General features: G+C 46.0%; 1 protein-coding gene across 3 annotated transcripts in view; it reads left to right on the top strand.

The window, feature by feature from the left end:
• The window catches only part of RHBDF1 (rhomboid 5 homolog 1), an 864,530-nt gene that overhangs the window by 46,402 nt on the left and 800,879 nt on the right, over window positions 1–17,249 (top strand). For all 3 annotated transcript variants that reach the window (XM_063430225.1, XM_063430226.1, XM_063430227.1), the window contains exon 2: window positions 10,616–10,750. In XM_063430225.1, coding sequence (XP_063286295.1) covers window positions 10,634–10,750 — 117 coding nt within the window. In that variant the 5' untranslated portion in view covers window positions 10,616–10,633. The remainder of the gene's footprint in view (window positions 1–10,615; window positions 10,751–17,249) is intronic.

The raw sequence follows: 17,249 nt of genomic DNA, 5'->3' as shown, positions 1-17,249 counted from the left end.
ATATACAATCTGACCTGCAGAGAGAGCAGGTCTGTGCAGAGCAGCACCAAACAAAGTGCTAAAGGTTGGTGAAACCAATGTTTATTTTTGTTGATTTGTGTAGTTTATTACCCTGGTTTTGTAAGGGACATTACTTTATGTTTAGTTAGTGCTTGAATTTGAGCTAGGATTTTGTTTATAGATTTTCCTTTCTGTTGTGCTGCAGTTTTGAACAAATTGATTGCTACATGGATTTTTGTGCACGCTGTAAATAAACCACACCATTTTTGCATAAGAGACTGTTGTTCTATACCTGTTACCCTAGAGGACTGTGTTGCTTTGCCGATAAAGGTCACAACACCTACATATACATGTGACATCAGTATCGCGTAGATACCTATTCAGTGAGAAATAAAGAAAAAGTAATAGAGAATATGGAACAGAAAGAGAGAAGGAAGTGGCTGGCAGGCCTCGGACCCCATCACCATCCTCTGAGTGGCATGGGGGGTGGGCGATGTGCCATTCCCTTATAAGTTGGGGGGATATGCAGAGACGCAGATGCAGGAACCAAGGGGTCGTCGAGGGGGTCCTTTAGAGGCGGAGGTTAAATTCTGCATGCCCACCTCATCGTCTATCTCAGTTGCTCAAATCATTAGTCAGCCAAGGCACCCATACCTTTTCGAATTTCTTAAGGCTTCCCTTAGTTATAGCTGTCAATTTGTCCATGAGCCAGGCATATTTGATTTTGTGGAGGACCAGGGAGAGAGGGGAGTGTCTGATTTAAGCCACATTTGCACGAGGGCTTGCCATTCTTTTTACTATTTTAGCGCCATATTTTTATTTGTTTCTTTTTTGTACATTCTTAACCTCTTGTCTGTATTCTATCCTGTATGTAAATTACTTGTCAGATTTCCCAATTTAGAATTGTAAAGAATATGTTGGAACTATATAAATTTTATATTAATAGTTATAACATAACCCCTTAAGGATGGAGGCAATTTTCCTACATTTGAAACGGCACCATGCTGAAGTTCCACTCATTGTCAACGTTTTTCAATTTAACTGCTATACATAAGAAAAAATAGTTGTACATTCCCTTCTATATATTATGAAAGCTAAAGCACTCTTGAAGAAAACCAAAGATATGGAACTATTGAAGCAGATTGGTTAAAGTATATTTACAGTGAGGGGAAAAAAGTATTTGATCCCCTGCTGATATTGAACATTTGCCCACTGACAAAGAAATGATCAGTCTATAATTTTAATGGTAGGTGTATTTTAACAGTGAGAGACAGAATAACAAAAAAATGCATGTCAAAAAAGTTATAAGTTATAAGTAGACAGCCACTAGAGGTGGAGTTAACTCTGCAAGGTAATTATTGCAGTTTATAAAAAACTGCTATAATTACACTTGCAGGATGAAGGGTAGTGGGAGTTGGCACCCAGACCACTCCAATGGGCAGAAGTGGTCTGGGTGCCTGGAGTGTCTCTTTAAAATTATGTACTGATCATTTCTTTGTCAGTGGGCAAACATTCAAAATCAGCAAGGGATCAAATCCTTTTTCCCTTCACTGTATGGCAATAAAGCTTCTTTGACTCTTCCAAGGCTGGATATAACTGAACATGGTTGATGGTTATAAAAATATATAATCCATTGGTCACAAAAAAGGAGATTCATAAGAAAATAGTATGCTTATAAAGCCTTCCCACGCCCTGTAATTTGACTCGGTGCGCTCTGATTGGTTGGTTTAAACCAAGCAATAAAGGTGCTCTGCATAGGCGTGTGCAGCCTATTGAATTAGGGTGTGCACCCTAAAGCACAAACACACGCCACATGTATATGTGTGTGTATGTGTATATATATATATATATATATATATATATATACACACACACACACACACACACACTGTTTTGTGTGTGTGTGTGCTGTGTGAGGGTAGTGTGCTATGTGGGTGAGGGTGTGTGTGTGTGTGTGTGTGTGTTAGGGTCCTGTTAGTGTGCTGTGTGTGTGAGGGTGCTGTTTGTGTGATGTGTGTGGGTGTCTTGTATTTGTGAGGGTGCTGTTAGTGTGCTGTGTGTGAGGATATTGTGTGTTTGTAAAGGTGCTGTGTGTGTTTGTGAGGGTATGGTTAGTGTACTGTGTGTGTGTGGGTGCTGTTTGTGTGAGGGTGCTGTATGTCTGTATGTGCTGTTTGTGTGTGGGTGCTGTATGTGTGTGTGTGTGGGTGCTGTATGTTTGGAGGGATTGTGGAGGTGGGGGCAGATTAGTAAATATCCCCCCCTCCCTTCCTACCTTATGTGGGGAGGGGGGATCCTGACTGCCATGTGCCATCCCTGGTGGTCCAGTGGAGAGTGAACTCTAGCCTGTGGCAATGCTCAGATCTCGCGAGAGGAACCCTGCTGTCTAGAGCTCCCCGGGTCCTCTCCTGCCTCCCTCCATGCTGCTGTGGGCTGGTGAGGTAGATCATTGATCTCCCTGCCGGCCCATGGAGGCTTAGAGCAGAGCCGGCACTCAGATAGCACCGGTTCTGCGTGAGCAGAAAGGGGAGAATAAAGTCCTGGGGAATAAAGTGTGGGAAACCCCCCCCCCCAAAAAAATATACACTCTAACGGCCCAACGACGGCTCGCAGACTCAACTACTTTAGCAGACCACAGTGACGCGACAACTACGATGGGATGGGGGCGCAGCCATGTGTATATACCCATGTTCAAGCCTTGTTATATATTGCTTATGTAAACAGAACATATGGTTATGCTATGTAATGTTTCTACAGTGTGTGCGAAATCTCAGGTATTGATAACTACGCCCCCAGCAACGGCGCCCAGCCATACGGTTGGAGCACCTCCGCCACGATTTGATAGGATACATTCACACATCCCGAAGACCACGCACAACGCGGCACTCACCCCGAAAAACTGGATCGGCCAGGGTGGCGCCGCGGGCTCACCGCTTGGCTCACCGCCTGGGAAACCCTTAAAGGCTGCAGGGCGTGACTCTTCCCCTCCATATCCTGTCATAATTAACCACTTAGCACGTTTAGGCGACCTATACACGGTGTGGTCACCCCCACGATACAGGAACCCGATCTCTACACCCCCTCACCTCGGGAATATGGATCCGGGATCCGCACCCCACACCGGACTGGTGACGGGTAAGACCAGTCAATCGACTCTATTCTTCCCTCTTTCTTCACTGTATCTCTTCCTCGCCCTCCCCTCCCTGCTTCCCCTTCTCCGTTCGTCAGGATCGGTTAGCGGCAGAAGTCTCAGCAAGGTGTCACCCGTCCACTCTGACGGTGGCCCGACTAGACAGACTGGGAGACCTCTAGACGCTGGTAGGCACAATACTAGACTGAAAAGATGGCCTTGAAACTGACCTCTATTAATGTTAAGGTACTAAACGCCCCCAAAAAGAGACGACTGATGTTCAGGGAAATTAAGAGACTTGGCTCGGACATAGCCTTCCTACAAGAAACACACATTTCCAAAAACACCGCGTTCCGTCTCCGAGATCGCACATTCCCCACATCATATGAAGCTAGATCACACCGCAAGGGTAATGGGGTGGCTATTCTCATACACAGCAAGTGCCCGATCCACGTACTGTCCTCGGAGATAGACACGGAGGGGAGATACATAGTCCTCTCCGGTACCCTGTACTCGCACCCGGTCCACTTGATCAATATCTATACCCCTAACACACCCGACACCTCCTTCTGGGAGAACCTAACCACTAAGATACAGGCCCTACCCTACGGCATGCTCATACTGGGGGGAGACTTTAATGCCGTGTCCAGCCGCAGACAGGAGCTCCAGAGCGGGCCAACAGAGATCACAGGGCAGGGGGAGCCAAGACAAGCTGGTCAATGACTTTATCCGATGCACTGGATTAGTGGACGTGTGGCGGGCTCAACACCCTGGCGACCTTAATTTCACATTCTACTCCGCCCCCCACGGGACTTACTCCAGGATAGACTACTTCCTAGTGAACAACACCAGCATGGCCAGAGTGGTGGACTTGAAGATCGGTTCCATTACGTGTTCAGACCATGCTGACGTCTCCCTGACCTTGGGCAACCTATGCACAGCATCACCGTGGAACTGGAGGATGAACTCCTACCTGCTACGAGACAAAGGCACACAGGCAGAACTGCGCAACGACATACAAGCATACTTTATCGCGAATGAATCGGAGGACATGTCTCCAAGCATCATATGGGCGGCTCATAAAGCTGTCATCAGGGGCACTTTCATTAAACTGGCAACTAGGAAAAAAGCACAAAAGATGAAGAAACTACAGCAACTCTTGGGAGACCTGAGGAAAATCGAACAAAAACAAAAGACGGCGCCAACCCCACAACTCCTCGAACAACTGAGAGAGACCAGAAGCTCCATTTCGGAACTCCTACTGGATGACACTGCTAAAGCCATGTCATGGACCAAATGGACCTACTATGAAAAATCGAATAAGATGGACACGCTGTTGGCCAGGACCCTTCGTCCACGACAGAACAGTACCCTTATCACCACAATTAAACACTCAGATGGTTCCATCAAGAGTACCCCGCCTGAGATAGCCCAGGTCTTCACAGATTACTACAACAAGCTATACAATCATACAACCAGGAACCCTTCCTCCCAAGAAGATGCGACAAAACTCATGCACAGTTTCCTGAAAGACCTCGATCTGCAAAAACTCCTGTCTGCTACGGCATCACTCTTAAATGACCCTATTACGGTTGACGAAATAGACAAGGCGATCGCAGAACTCAAAGGCAACAAAGCCCCAGGACCGGACGGCTTTGAGGGATCCTATTATAAAACATTCAAAGTGGAACTCTCACCAAAACTGGAGAGACTTTTCAACAATCTTATGGATGGCGGGAGCTCAGAAGGCGAGATGTCCCTGGCCAACATTATCCTTCTCCAAAAACCGGGCAGGGACCCTCTACTACCCGAAAATTATAGGCCTATTTCCCTGATTAACCACAACCTCAAGATCCTGGCAAAAATCCTAGCAAACCGCCTCAACCCCGCGCTAAAAACGATGATACACCCGGACCAAGTAGGATTCATACCCGACAGGCAACTATTTGAGAACACCAGAAGAAACATCAATCTCATCTGGAGACAAAAGACCATCGACGAACCGACACTATTGGTCTCCATAGACGCTGAGAATGGCCTTACCTGTTCCATCTATTGGAACACTTAGGCTTCCCTGAACGCTACGTGACGTCGATCAGAGCAATGTACGAACACGCATCCGCACAGGTTAAGATAGCCGGAACCGGGCCAAAGCCGTTCAGATTGGGAAACGGGACACGGCAGGGATGCCCCCTATCCCCGCTACTGTTCATGCTTATGCTGGAACCGCTCCTACAGGCCATGCGAAAACACCCACGAATAACAGGGATCGAAGTTGGAGGTCAGGAGTTCCTCATCTCCGCGTACGCGGATGACGTCCTACTGACCCTTACGAAGCCCAGGGAATCCTTGGAAGCACTGCAAGAAGTCCTCACACAATTCGGCGCTTTCTCCGGCTACAAGGCAAATCTAGAAAAATCCAGCGCCCTCCCGTTGGGCCTGTCTGCGGAGGACACGGCGGCATTGGGTAACTCTTACAACATCCCCATAGTAAAAGACCAGCTGGGGGGGCGGGGCCGGGCCGCCGAGCAGAGCGGTCGCAGGACAGCTCAGCTCCTGCAAACGAGTACACTTACAAGCTTAAAAGAAAGACTCCAAGCACTCAACTCACCCAGGACTGCGACCCACATTGGCGGAGGGCTACCGGAACCGGGGAGAGGCTTACTCCCTGAGTTCTAGTCCCCCGGAGGGGAGAACTCTGCGGCAACAAGCGGGAACTTCCCTGGCGGTGAGTGGAGTGGACGGCCGCCGCTCCACTATCCTGCCTACCGGAGCCCAACAGCCACACTGCACACAGGCGGTCCCGGCCCCGGCCCCCCCCCTCTGGGCCGGGGGGGTGATCCCGGTCCACGCCCGGCGACCCTGATCGAGAGGCCGCAACTGAAGATGAGATACCCGCCCGCTGCCTCCAAAATGGCGGACGCCACGTGCGCCGCCAGCACGGGGAGAACCCTGCACCTCACAGTGCTTCCAGCGACAGCAGCCCCTGCCTGCAGATCCCTCCACAAAGGGCAGAGCTAACTCCCGCAGCAACTCAAATATAGGGTGGCACGGACGAACTGGGCAAGCAGGACTGCCGGGACAACGGTCTCTCCCTACTGAAGACCAGCGGGGGTTAGTGGCAAGTCAACTTCCCCAGAGCAGCGGCCCGGAGATACCCGATGACCAGAACACCACAGAACGAGCAAAGGGACCTGCTCTGACAGGCAATCTAACCTGCAAGCAGTAGACACCCTGGCGTCACCTGAAAAAAGCCCACACGCCCTGCAGGCCTCCATCTGAATAGGGCCTCAAGATGGCGCCGGAGGGGGAAACCTCTCTCCCCGGCCCGCAAACCGACACAAAAGACCAGAGCAGCAGCTCAAAGGAGACCACTGACACCATTTCACACCAGCAAGAAGCAGCAATCTGCTAAATACCTGCAGCGAAGCAAACCACATTCCCAACATCAGACCCTGACAAATCAACGGAGATCCCGGGCTCCACAGGCATACCTCCAAAGGGACTTGGCTGAAAGGGACACAGGCAAATCTACAGCTCAGTGTCCCTGGAGCACTAACCACGGGTACCAAACGGACACGCAGAATACCCTATCCAGGACTGACACACAAGGGGCAAAAGCTTTGTACTCCATAAGACTGGAAAGTATATACTTCTGTTTATAAATAACAACCTTAATGTCAGTCTAGCAGCCAAATTTATCTGGTTTAGCCACACATTAGACTAGGTGTCTCCCATGGCACTTACAGCATGCAATCTCTATTTTCAAGCAGGTTCTTATCTCGCAAATCTCATACTCCGTACTTAAACACTCATTAACATTGAGGCTGCTTAGGATATTTATAGCCTGTTAGAAACGAACATAAGTACTCGCTACAACCTTGGTTAAAATACGTCTTGATAAGTGATTAAGCATATATAGGACCGTAGCTTCTGTCTTTAAGATAAAAATGCTTTTTTCTATTCTGTTTTGTTCCTCATAACTATGCCAACGCTGTTTCATACAAGATAAGCAGTAATACCTTTTAAATATAAAAATGTGCTGAAGCAGCAAAATGAAACCAATGACAACTCATGAAGACTAATACCGTATGTAACCTGTTTCATTGAGTTTTCTGCATGGTCTTGCACTCGTTATTGTGACGGTGCAGACCGACTTGTTCACTAAAAAAAAAAAAAAGACCAGCTAAAGTACTTGGGAGTACAACTGCCAGGCGACCCAAACAAAATTCATCAACTTAACTATGTCCCGCTCATACGAGCCCTAATACAAGACATGGAAACGTGTCAAGACAGACCCATCTCCTGGATAGGGCGCATACACGCAGTTAAAATGAATATCCTGCCCCGCATTTTATTCCTCTTCCAGGCACTGCCCACAAAACTTTTAAAATCCGACTTAGCTCACTTACAAAAAGCAATAGGAGACTTAATATGGCATAACCGCCGGCATAGGATCTCCAGAAATATCATGTACAGACAGAAACAGTTGGGCCTACCACACCTATACTATTACTACTTAGCCGCGCAACTCGCACAAGTGGCCATGTGGCACGCGCCCTTGGACGCGAGGAGATGGGTGGACCTGGAATGCCTCCTGACAGGTGCAGACCTTCCTCAATACCACATTTGGGTACCCAAGGTAGATAGGCCTATCCTACGGACTACATGCCCAGCCATACTTAACGCCCTGAGAATCTGGGACGCCTCTGCTCACAAATATAAATTAACATCCTCCCCGTCACCACTGACCCCCATCCTGAGAAACAGAGCTTTCCCCCCTGGTATGGTAGCGAGAGATTTCACAAACCTGGAGAAAGTGGGACTGCAGAGGATATGCCATATGTTTGAGCACGGCCAGTTGGTCACCTTCGACCACCTAAAACAGCTGGCGCACCTCACCCCCACAGATTTATTTCGGTACTTACAGATTAGGGACTACGTATAACACCCACAGGTGCAACAGGCTGCTAGGGGGCCACGAACTTTCTTAGAAAGTATGTGCCTTAACGAAACCGCACAGCGGGGATTAATAACCACGATATACTCACACATATGCTCAGAAACAAAGGAATGGGGTACCCTAGCCTGTGCAGATGCCTGGGAGAAGGACTTGGGGTAGGTCCTGGAAGGGATAGAGTGGAGGGAAATCTGGGAAGCAAATAATGCAGTATCCATCTGCGTCTCCCTTCAAGAACAGTCCCTAAAAACAATGTTCAGGTGGTACACCACCCCGGCCAAACTACACCGCATGAAACTAACACAGACAGATACTTGTTGGAGGGGATGCAGCCTCAGAGGCACTTATATCCACATGTGGTGGGAATGCCCACATGTGCAGACTTTCTGGACAAAAATACAAGACCTAATTAATGGAATTTTCCACAGAGCGCCCAAACTAGACCCTTGGACATATCTACTCAACAGATCTTTAGATGACTGGACGAAGTTGGAACAGAAACTGATCCATAAGATCACACTAGCTGCTAGGAGAGCAGTAGCGTTGACCTGGCTACAAACAGAGTACCCATACAAAGGGTACTCTCCAACATTAAAGAAGTGTATTTAATGGACAGTTTGACCGCCCGGGTAAGAGGTTCAATGTCCAGATTTGACAAATTGTGGGAACCGTGGCAGAGCAGCGCCCTCTCGGATGATACGACACATAGCCGACCCCCTTAACCCCTTAAGGACCAAACTTCTGGAATAAAAGGGAATCATGACATGTCACACATGTCATGTGTCCTTAAGGGGTTAAGCTAGAGACGACCCCAGATGAGGGCCTACAAAAGACGGATGCCACCCACAGAACTTCACATCGCTCTGACCTGACGTACAACCCTCCCCTGCCCCCTCCTTCCTCCTCTCTATTGCCTCCTCTATCCCCTCTCTTTTTTCTTCTTTTCTCTCTCTTTGTTTTTCTCCTTGGTTCACAATATCGTGGGGGAACTGAGTCCCGAACCTTGTTTGATAGCAATTTGGAGAACCCCTGGCCGGCCCAGGGTCGAACCACAAGGGACGGTAGACAGAGTTCCCTCATGACACAAACGCTACCTTACTACACTATAAGCGATTTAAGAAAGAATGATGTATGTTTAGTACCGTTGGACTCAGATCTAGTGTACACTGCCGACCGTACGCAATTTGTTCTGTTGAGACAAGCACTTATCCTATTAAGCTGGGACATAGGGGAACGAGATTGCATGACAGATTAAAGACCCCTATTGTTCTGCACCCCTATAGTGCCTCGCAAAATTGCAACTGTTAGGACAAAATGAACTAACAATGCCATTGTAGTTATTCTTAACCAAAAAACTAAAAACCTTGACAAATGGCGGTACGAGCCAACCCAGAGGATATGAGATGTAATGCTTAAACGTATTATATATGTGTCAATGTATATCAGTACTGCGATCTTATGGGCTTTTGCACAAGCCATATTACCACTGTCATATTGCCATTTTTGTCAAGATGAAAAATAAAGAAATGAAAAAATAAAATAAAAATACACTCGTGTGTGTGTGTGTGTGTGTGTGTGTGTGTGTGTGTATATATATATATATATATATATATATATATGCACACACACACACACATTCAGACACTCACACACTCATACATTCACAGACACACATATTCACATACACTGACACATATACACACTCTCAAATGATTTTTTTTTAATAAAAAAATGTCCACCCAGTCTCCCTACCTGGAGAGCTGGTGTGGACTTGTCCCTGGGGTCAAGTGGGTCGGGCGCCTGTCTTCATCTCAGCCGCGGCGAGGGAGCTGTGTGCTGTCTGCTCCCTCTCGCCACGCGGGCAGTCTGCTGTAGCTGGGAGCCGGAATATGACGTCATATTCCGGCTCCCAGCTACAGCAGACTGCCCGTGCGGTGAGAGGGAGCAGACAGCACACAGCTCCCTCGCCACGGCTGAGATAAAGACAGGCTCCTGACTGGGGGGGAGGGGGAAGGGGGGAGGAACACACGTGACAGGGGGAACACGGGGGGAAGGGGGGCATTTGAGGGCGCTGAGTGCCTGCAGGAACGGAGTTCCTGCAGGACTCAATCCATAGGTGTGCCGCGGGGATTAGGGACACACCTGGCACACCCTGTGCGCACGCCTATGGTGGTCTGATAGGTAACTCTTGAGCCTTGCAAGTAACCAATCAAGAATTGGTTTAAACCAACCAATCAATCAGAGCGCTCTGATTCAAATAATAAGAATAAGAAAATAGTCCCTACTTTGTCTTATGTTTTAAAGAAAACTAGAGCAGTTAGGAAGAAATGAAGAACAGATCTTGAAAGAGGGAGAGAAGAGGAAGCGATTGGGGAAAGGTAAGTTCAGCGTGACAGTGCCACTTTAAGTCTAACTGGACTTGTTTACAATGCATAAGCAGAAAAATGTGGTTTCTAGCAGAAATACTTAGGTGTTTTTTTCAATTATTAAAGTTTTACACATTTTCCAATACTGCTTTCCTGCAGGTTTATGAAGTAACACTAATGATGACTGATATTCGGAGGGACAGCACAAGCAGTTTACAAAGAAAGAAACCACCATGGCTAAAACTGGAAATACCATCTGCAGCTATTGCAAATGAGGAACCAATTTTTGTCCAGGTAAGACAAAGGACTGCTAGTTTGTTTTTTGACCTTATTTTACATTTATTGAATACAAATAACAACACAAATAAGATGTACAAGAATACTAAACAAAAGAGTGAGAGATTCCCAGTGGCTAACTGCTAAGTGCTAGAGAAGAGTAATTAAGATTAATCCTGCTGAAATGAAGGGCACTGTAAAGGGCTTTGGTCTCCTTCAAAAACTGCCTTAATGATACCGGAGAAACTGACGGAAGCCAAGCACAGAGAGATGGACACAGGTTTCTTCAGGAAGGAAGAGATTCTTTATTGGATCACCGATCGGGACTCAGAGGGACTAGCGTCACCAAAATACAGCAAAGTCTGAGTACTGAATACATAGAGTACATTCCTTATATAGCACTGTAGCTCCTCCCACAATTAACTACACCCACACATACCCTTAACCTATTTAATAAATAGAGTCTAAACTCATCCATCCGGTCTAACCACGTGGCTCATCTGATACAAAGGAGAGGGACGCGTAATTCCAGTTCTTACATTCCTGCACCTGGTCAGTACAGTGATAACAGTATCTTAGCTACGTGTAATTAACTTAACTGATACTACAAACACATATACATACATATGCCTTGTGGCAATCTTAGCCTGCTAAACTTGTATTTTACTGGAATTACATCACATTCCCCCCTTTGATGCCTCTGATATTTCACAATTACTTGAGGCATCACTTAACCTTGGTTTGCATATACCTCAGGTTACCATGAACCAGACCAGACTTATCTTATGATGTGAATCTTTTAACACTCATCTTCCTGCATTGGTTCTCCTTGATCTAGAGCCTTATACTTATATATCGCCATTATCTGTGCAGCAGCCTTCCTCTCTGCTATACTTCCTATCAGGCTTTGCACAGACCTAACTACTAAGGGTATAAGACACGGTAGGAGTAGACACAACAGTAAAATCAGTAGGACTCCACCTACCACTGCCTTAAGCCCTCCAAACCACTCATACCAGCTACCAAACCAACTACTTGGATTGTACCCTTTCCATACCTGAGTAGGCACATGCACTAGTTTAACCATATGGCTAGTAAGCTCAGCTATTGCTTGCCCTTCGTCATCTATTTGAAGACAGCAATTGCTCAGGTTAAACTTCCCACATACACCTCCCTCTACTGCCAAAAGGTAATCCAAGGCTAATCTATTTTGGTACACTGCTGTCCTCATCCTGGTATTATGCTTCGCTAGAAGATTGAGTGCTTGTGAGGTCTCATTAGTAATAATCTCAACCACCGCCTGTAATCTTATAATACGGTTGAGCATATAAATTGGGGTTCTATAACCAAAGGTACCATCTTCTGCCCACGTGGCTGGCCCATAATAATCTATGATACGCTGGGGAGGCCATTCATTATCTTCCCAGGTGCCTATCTCTAAGGGTCCCCTTTTCTTCCTATGATTCACATCATACACTTTAACACCTAAAGTCTCACCTGTTTCAATCGGTAACAAGAAGAAGGATGGTTTGAGCATACCCAACACACATGCCCCTTCCCAGTCCTGTGGCAACTCCGAATAGGCTTTCTTACCACAGATCCAGTACAAATTTGCTGGGGCTCTCCAGGTAGATGTGATGGATAAATCAAACCACACATCCTTTAAACTGGCATATCTAGCAAACGGGTTAGATGGTTCTGAGACATTTGAAGCCGACCACCAAGTTGTATTTTTAGTATCATCATCATAAGCTTTTTGCCCTAGACAAGTTAATTCTCCTACAGAAGTATTATACATTATTCCTTTCCTTGCTATGCAAACATAACCTATGATGGAGGTCTTTAATCTCCACTCAGATTTACCTCTAACACTCAAATGATAATCGGCTTGTGTAGATATTAGTTGGTCAACTGCCTCAGAACCGGACATTACCTCCTTTGCTTCCCAAGGCCATTGGTCTCCCATGTTAGTACCTCCACACACATAGCAGTTGGTAACATTAAGACTACCGGCAATACTTTCAGCTAGGTCAATGAACAGGTTTTTAGCGTTATGGGGGATCTTATTATCTATACTCATCTCTTCATAAAAGGAATGGTATACTTGATGAGTCTGGGAGGATACCGTATCAGTCTCTATTCCTATAAACAATAATGTCCCAGGATCTAAACCCGTCCCGTATATCTGAAACCCAAATAAATTTCCATACTTATCTAGGAACTTGTCGGGGTTATTAATAAGTATATGGACTGGGTTGCATTCCATAGACTTACAATAAGGGCTAGTCGGCAACTTAGTCACTATCATGTCTTTATCTACTGTCTGTCCCCAAGTCGCCCACCCCACACAAGACCAATATGGACAAAAGTTATAGTCTTTATTTGGGCATCTAGGACTCACATATTTATTTTTACTACTGGGACAAATATATTTATCATTAGACCCATACGTCCTCTCCCATCTAAGATCCCCACATACATTCCACGGTTTTCTACCACTTGATATCGCCTTACATGCATCAAATAGCAGAACACCTGAAGAATGTACGGATTCTAACACCGTCTTATTAATTAGGGTCCCCTGAGGATCTCCATTCCTGAGAGTCAACCAAATTGTACGAGGTTGATACTCTGGACTGAAGCACTTAGGTTCTCCTACTCCTAAATGGCACACACTATAGTCTATATTTAGGTATCTACATCTTGATACCTCTCCTTTACATTCGTATTGTGAATGCCAAATTAGGGTTTGGGAAATATGGTTACCTGTTCTCGTAGTCTTAATGCATACCTCACAGCTAGGAGTGTCGGTACCTCTACCTTCCTGAATATAAAAACACATATAAATAAACACAATCAAAAGCACATCTTTCGCCGTCATCCTCAGTCTTCGTCCGTGCGATGGAACCTCAGCTTCCAGGATGTGAGGGCTGCAGGGAATGGAGTTCTGCTCGTCTTCACAGGTGTCCCTTCGAGACTTTCCTGGCTTATACACTATGTGTTGGTAAGCGGACAGGCTTTATTATGGCCTTCTCACTCACACCTGTAACAATAAAATTTGTAATCCACAATAATTCCTCGTTACTCCGACTGAGTAGTGCGTTTCAACCGGATCTTGCAGGGATTCTCTGGATCTGCTGTAATTTGCCAAGAATCGACTGCTGCTGGTTTAACCCTGGAGTGATGTATCCACGGAGTTACTTCGGCTACTTTTATCGCTGTAGGGGTAGACAAAAGAACAACATAAGGACCTCTCCACTTGGGCCCTAACGGTACATTATTCCACTCTTTAATCCACACTTGGTCTCCTGGATGATAACTATGAACAGGGGGATAAATATTCACAGGTAATCTATCTTGTACCCATTTCTGTACCTCCTCCATAGTCTTACCCAACTCTACAACCTGCTGCCGGGTAATTCCTTCTCCCAACTGACTCAAGTCCCCCCTTAAGTTACCAAGTACGGGAGGTGGTCGCCCATACATGATTTCAAAAGGAGAGAGGCCCATCCTTCTGGTAGGGGTACTGCGGATTCGCAATAAAGCTATGGGTAAGAGAACGTTCCACTTAAGTTGGGTTTCCTGACACATTTTAGCCAACTGGTTCTTTATAGTTCTATTCATTCTCTCTACCTTACCAGAACTCTGGGGTCTATATGCAGTATGAAGCCTCCACTTTATACCAAGCATATGAGTCAGTTGTTGTAGGCACTGATGAACAAAAGCTGGACCATTGTCCGATCCTATAGAACAGGGTAGTCCATATCGGGGTATTATTTCTCGTAGCAGGAATCTTACAACTTCTCCTGCTTTCTCTGTACGAGTAGGACATGCTTCTACCCAGCCTGAATAGGTGCACACAATTACCAACAGGTAACGATGTCCACCCGATTTAGGCATTACTGTAAAGTCTATTTGTAGATCGGACATGGGGAGTCCCCCCATAAACTGGACTCCTGGTGGCTTTACTGGTCCTTGTCTTGCATTATTCTTAGCACACGTTACACATCTGCGTACAATGGCCTGAGTCAAGTTGGACAATCTTGGTATGTAGAAATGTTTCCTGAGAGATTCTTCAGTACTGTCTCTCCCAGAATGTGTCCCGTTGTGATAATTTTGGACAATTTCTACCGCTAGTGATGCTGGTATGACTATTCTTCCATCTTCTAGCTGATACCACTTGTTCTCCAAATACTTTCCCGGTTCAGTCTTTAACCACTCCTCTTCTTGAGCTGTATAAACTGGAGTCCATTGGGACAGTGGAGTTGGTATAAGAGCAGCTATATGCCCCACATACTCCTGTCTTCCTGATTCAGCAGCACGCTTAGCTGCACTATCTGCCATCCGATTTCCCTTGGTTACATCACCATCTCCTCTCAGATGCGCTCGACAATGTATGATACCGACTTCTTTCGGCTCCCACACTGCTTCCAATAGTTGTAGGATTTCAGCTGCGTACTTGATTTCTTTGCCTTCTGAATTCAGTAGTCCTCTTTCTTTATACAAAGCTCCGTGGGCATGAGTGGTTAAAAACGCATACTTAGAGTCCGTATAGATATTTACTCTTAAACCTTCAGCCAATTGTAACGCTCGTGTTAGTGCTATTAATTCTGCCTTTTGTGCTGATGTTCCTTTCGCCAGTGGCCGAGCTTCTATCACCTTGTCTATTGTTGTCACTGCATATCCTGCATAGCGGATCCCTTCTTTCACATAACTACTGCCGTCGGTGTAATATTGAACATCGGGGTTCTGGATGGGAAAATCACGAAGATCTGGTCTACTTGAAAATACTTCATCCATTACTTCCAAACAATCATGTTGACTTTCAGTAGGTTGCGGCAAAAGGGTAGCTGGATTTAAGGTGTTTACAGTCTCTAAATGCACTCTTGGGTTTTCACACAACATTGCTTGATACTTGGTCATACGGCTGTTACTAAACCAATGATTTCCTTTGTAATCCAACAACGTCTGTACTGCATGTGGGACTCGTACATAAAGTTCTTGACCCAGAGTGAGTTTATCGGCTTCAGCTACTAGCAGGGCGGCTGCAGCTACGGCTCTTAGACAAGGTGGAAGTCCGCTGGCCACTGCATCCAGTTGCTTAGACATGTAGGCAACAGGTCTTTGCCATGATCCCAAGTACTGTGTCAATACTCCCACAGCCATTCTTCTTTGCTCGTGTACATATAAGTAGAATGGTCGTGTGTGATCAGGTAGACCTAATGCTGGGGCACTCATCAAAGCCTTCTTCACATCTTCAAATGCCGTTTGCTGTTCTTGGGTCCATAAGAAGGGGTCGTGCTCTGTACCTTTGATGGCTGCGTACAGAGGTTTTGCCAGTATCGCATAGCTGGGAATCCATATCCTACAGAAGCCTGCTGCCCCCAAGAATTCTCGCACTTGTCTTCTATTCTTGGGTATTGGTATTTGGCAGACAGCTTCTTTTCTCTCTGGCCCCATAATCCTTTGACCTTCAGAGATATGGAATCCCAGATACTTGACAGTTGGCAAACACAACTGAGCCTTCTTCCTGGACACCTTGTATCCTGCCTTCCAGAGAATATGTAGTAGATCGTGCGTTGCTTGCTGACATTTTTCTTTTGTAACTGCTGCTATCAACAAGTCATCTACATATTGTAACAATACACATTCTCCTGGGATAGACTCGAAATCCAGTAGATCTTGACTTAGAGCTGAACCAAATAGGGTAGGTGAATTTTTAAACCCTTGGGGCAGTCTTGTCCAAGTCATTTGGCGTTTTGAGCCCGTTACAGCGTTCTCCCATTGGAAAGCGAAAATACATTGGCTTTCTGCGGCAATTCGGAGGCAAAAGAAGGCATCTTTGAGATCTAAGACTGTGAAGTAAGTAGCCCCGCCCGGAATTAAAGCAAGCAGGTTATATGGATTGGGTACAACTGGATGTATGCTAACAACCGCATCATTGACTGCTCTTAAGTCCTGTACAGGTCGATACTCATCTGTACCGGGCTTTTGAACAGGCAGCAATGGGGTGTTCCAGGGGGAAGTACAGAATTTTAGGATACCATACCGTATGAACTTATCCAGATAGGATTGGATGTTCTTCTTAGCCTTCTGCGGAATGTGATATTGTCTTAGGCTCACTGGATAAACCCCATGTTTCAGTTCAATTTTTATTGGTGGAATATTGCGGGCCAGTCCTGGTGGGTTGTTCTCTGCCCAAACTCCTGGTATGTTAAACAATGTCTCATCACTCCTAGGGTTTTGGCTAGTCAACACTGTATAAAGTCGCCACTCTTCTTCCTTTGGTACGGATAAAGTCATAATACCTGAAGGTCCATTAAACTTTAAGGATGTTGTTCCATTTGGTAGGAACGTAATCTGCGCTTGTAATTTTGATAGCATATCACGTCCCAGCAATTGGACTGGACATTCAGGCATATAAAGGAATTGGTGTTTTACTACGTGGCCTCCCAATGTACAGAGTCGACTTTTAAGAACCGGTTTTTCAGCACTTCTTCCAGTTGCTCCTATCACA

Source organism: Pelobates fuscus, chromosome 8, assembly GCF_036172605.1.
Source record: "Pelobates fuscus isolate aPelFus1 chromosome 8, aPelFus1.pri, whole genome shotgun sequence".
NCBI classification, from domain to species: Eukaryota; Metazoa; Chordata; class Amphibia; order Anura; family Pelobatidae; genus Pelobates; species Pelobates fuscus.
This window is presented reverse-complemented; position numbering and strand designations above follow the sequence as displayed.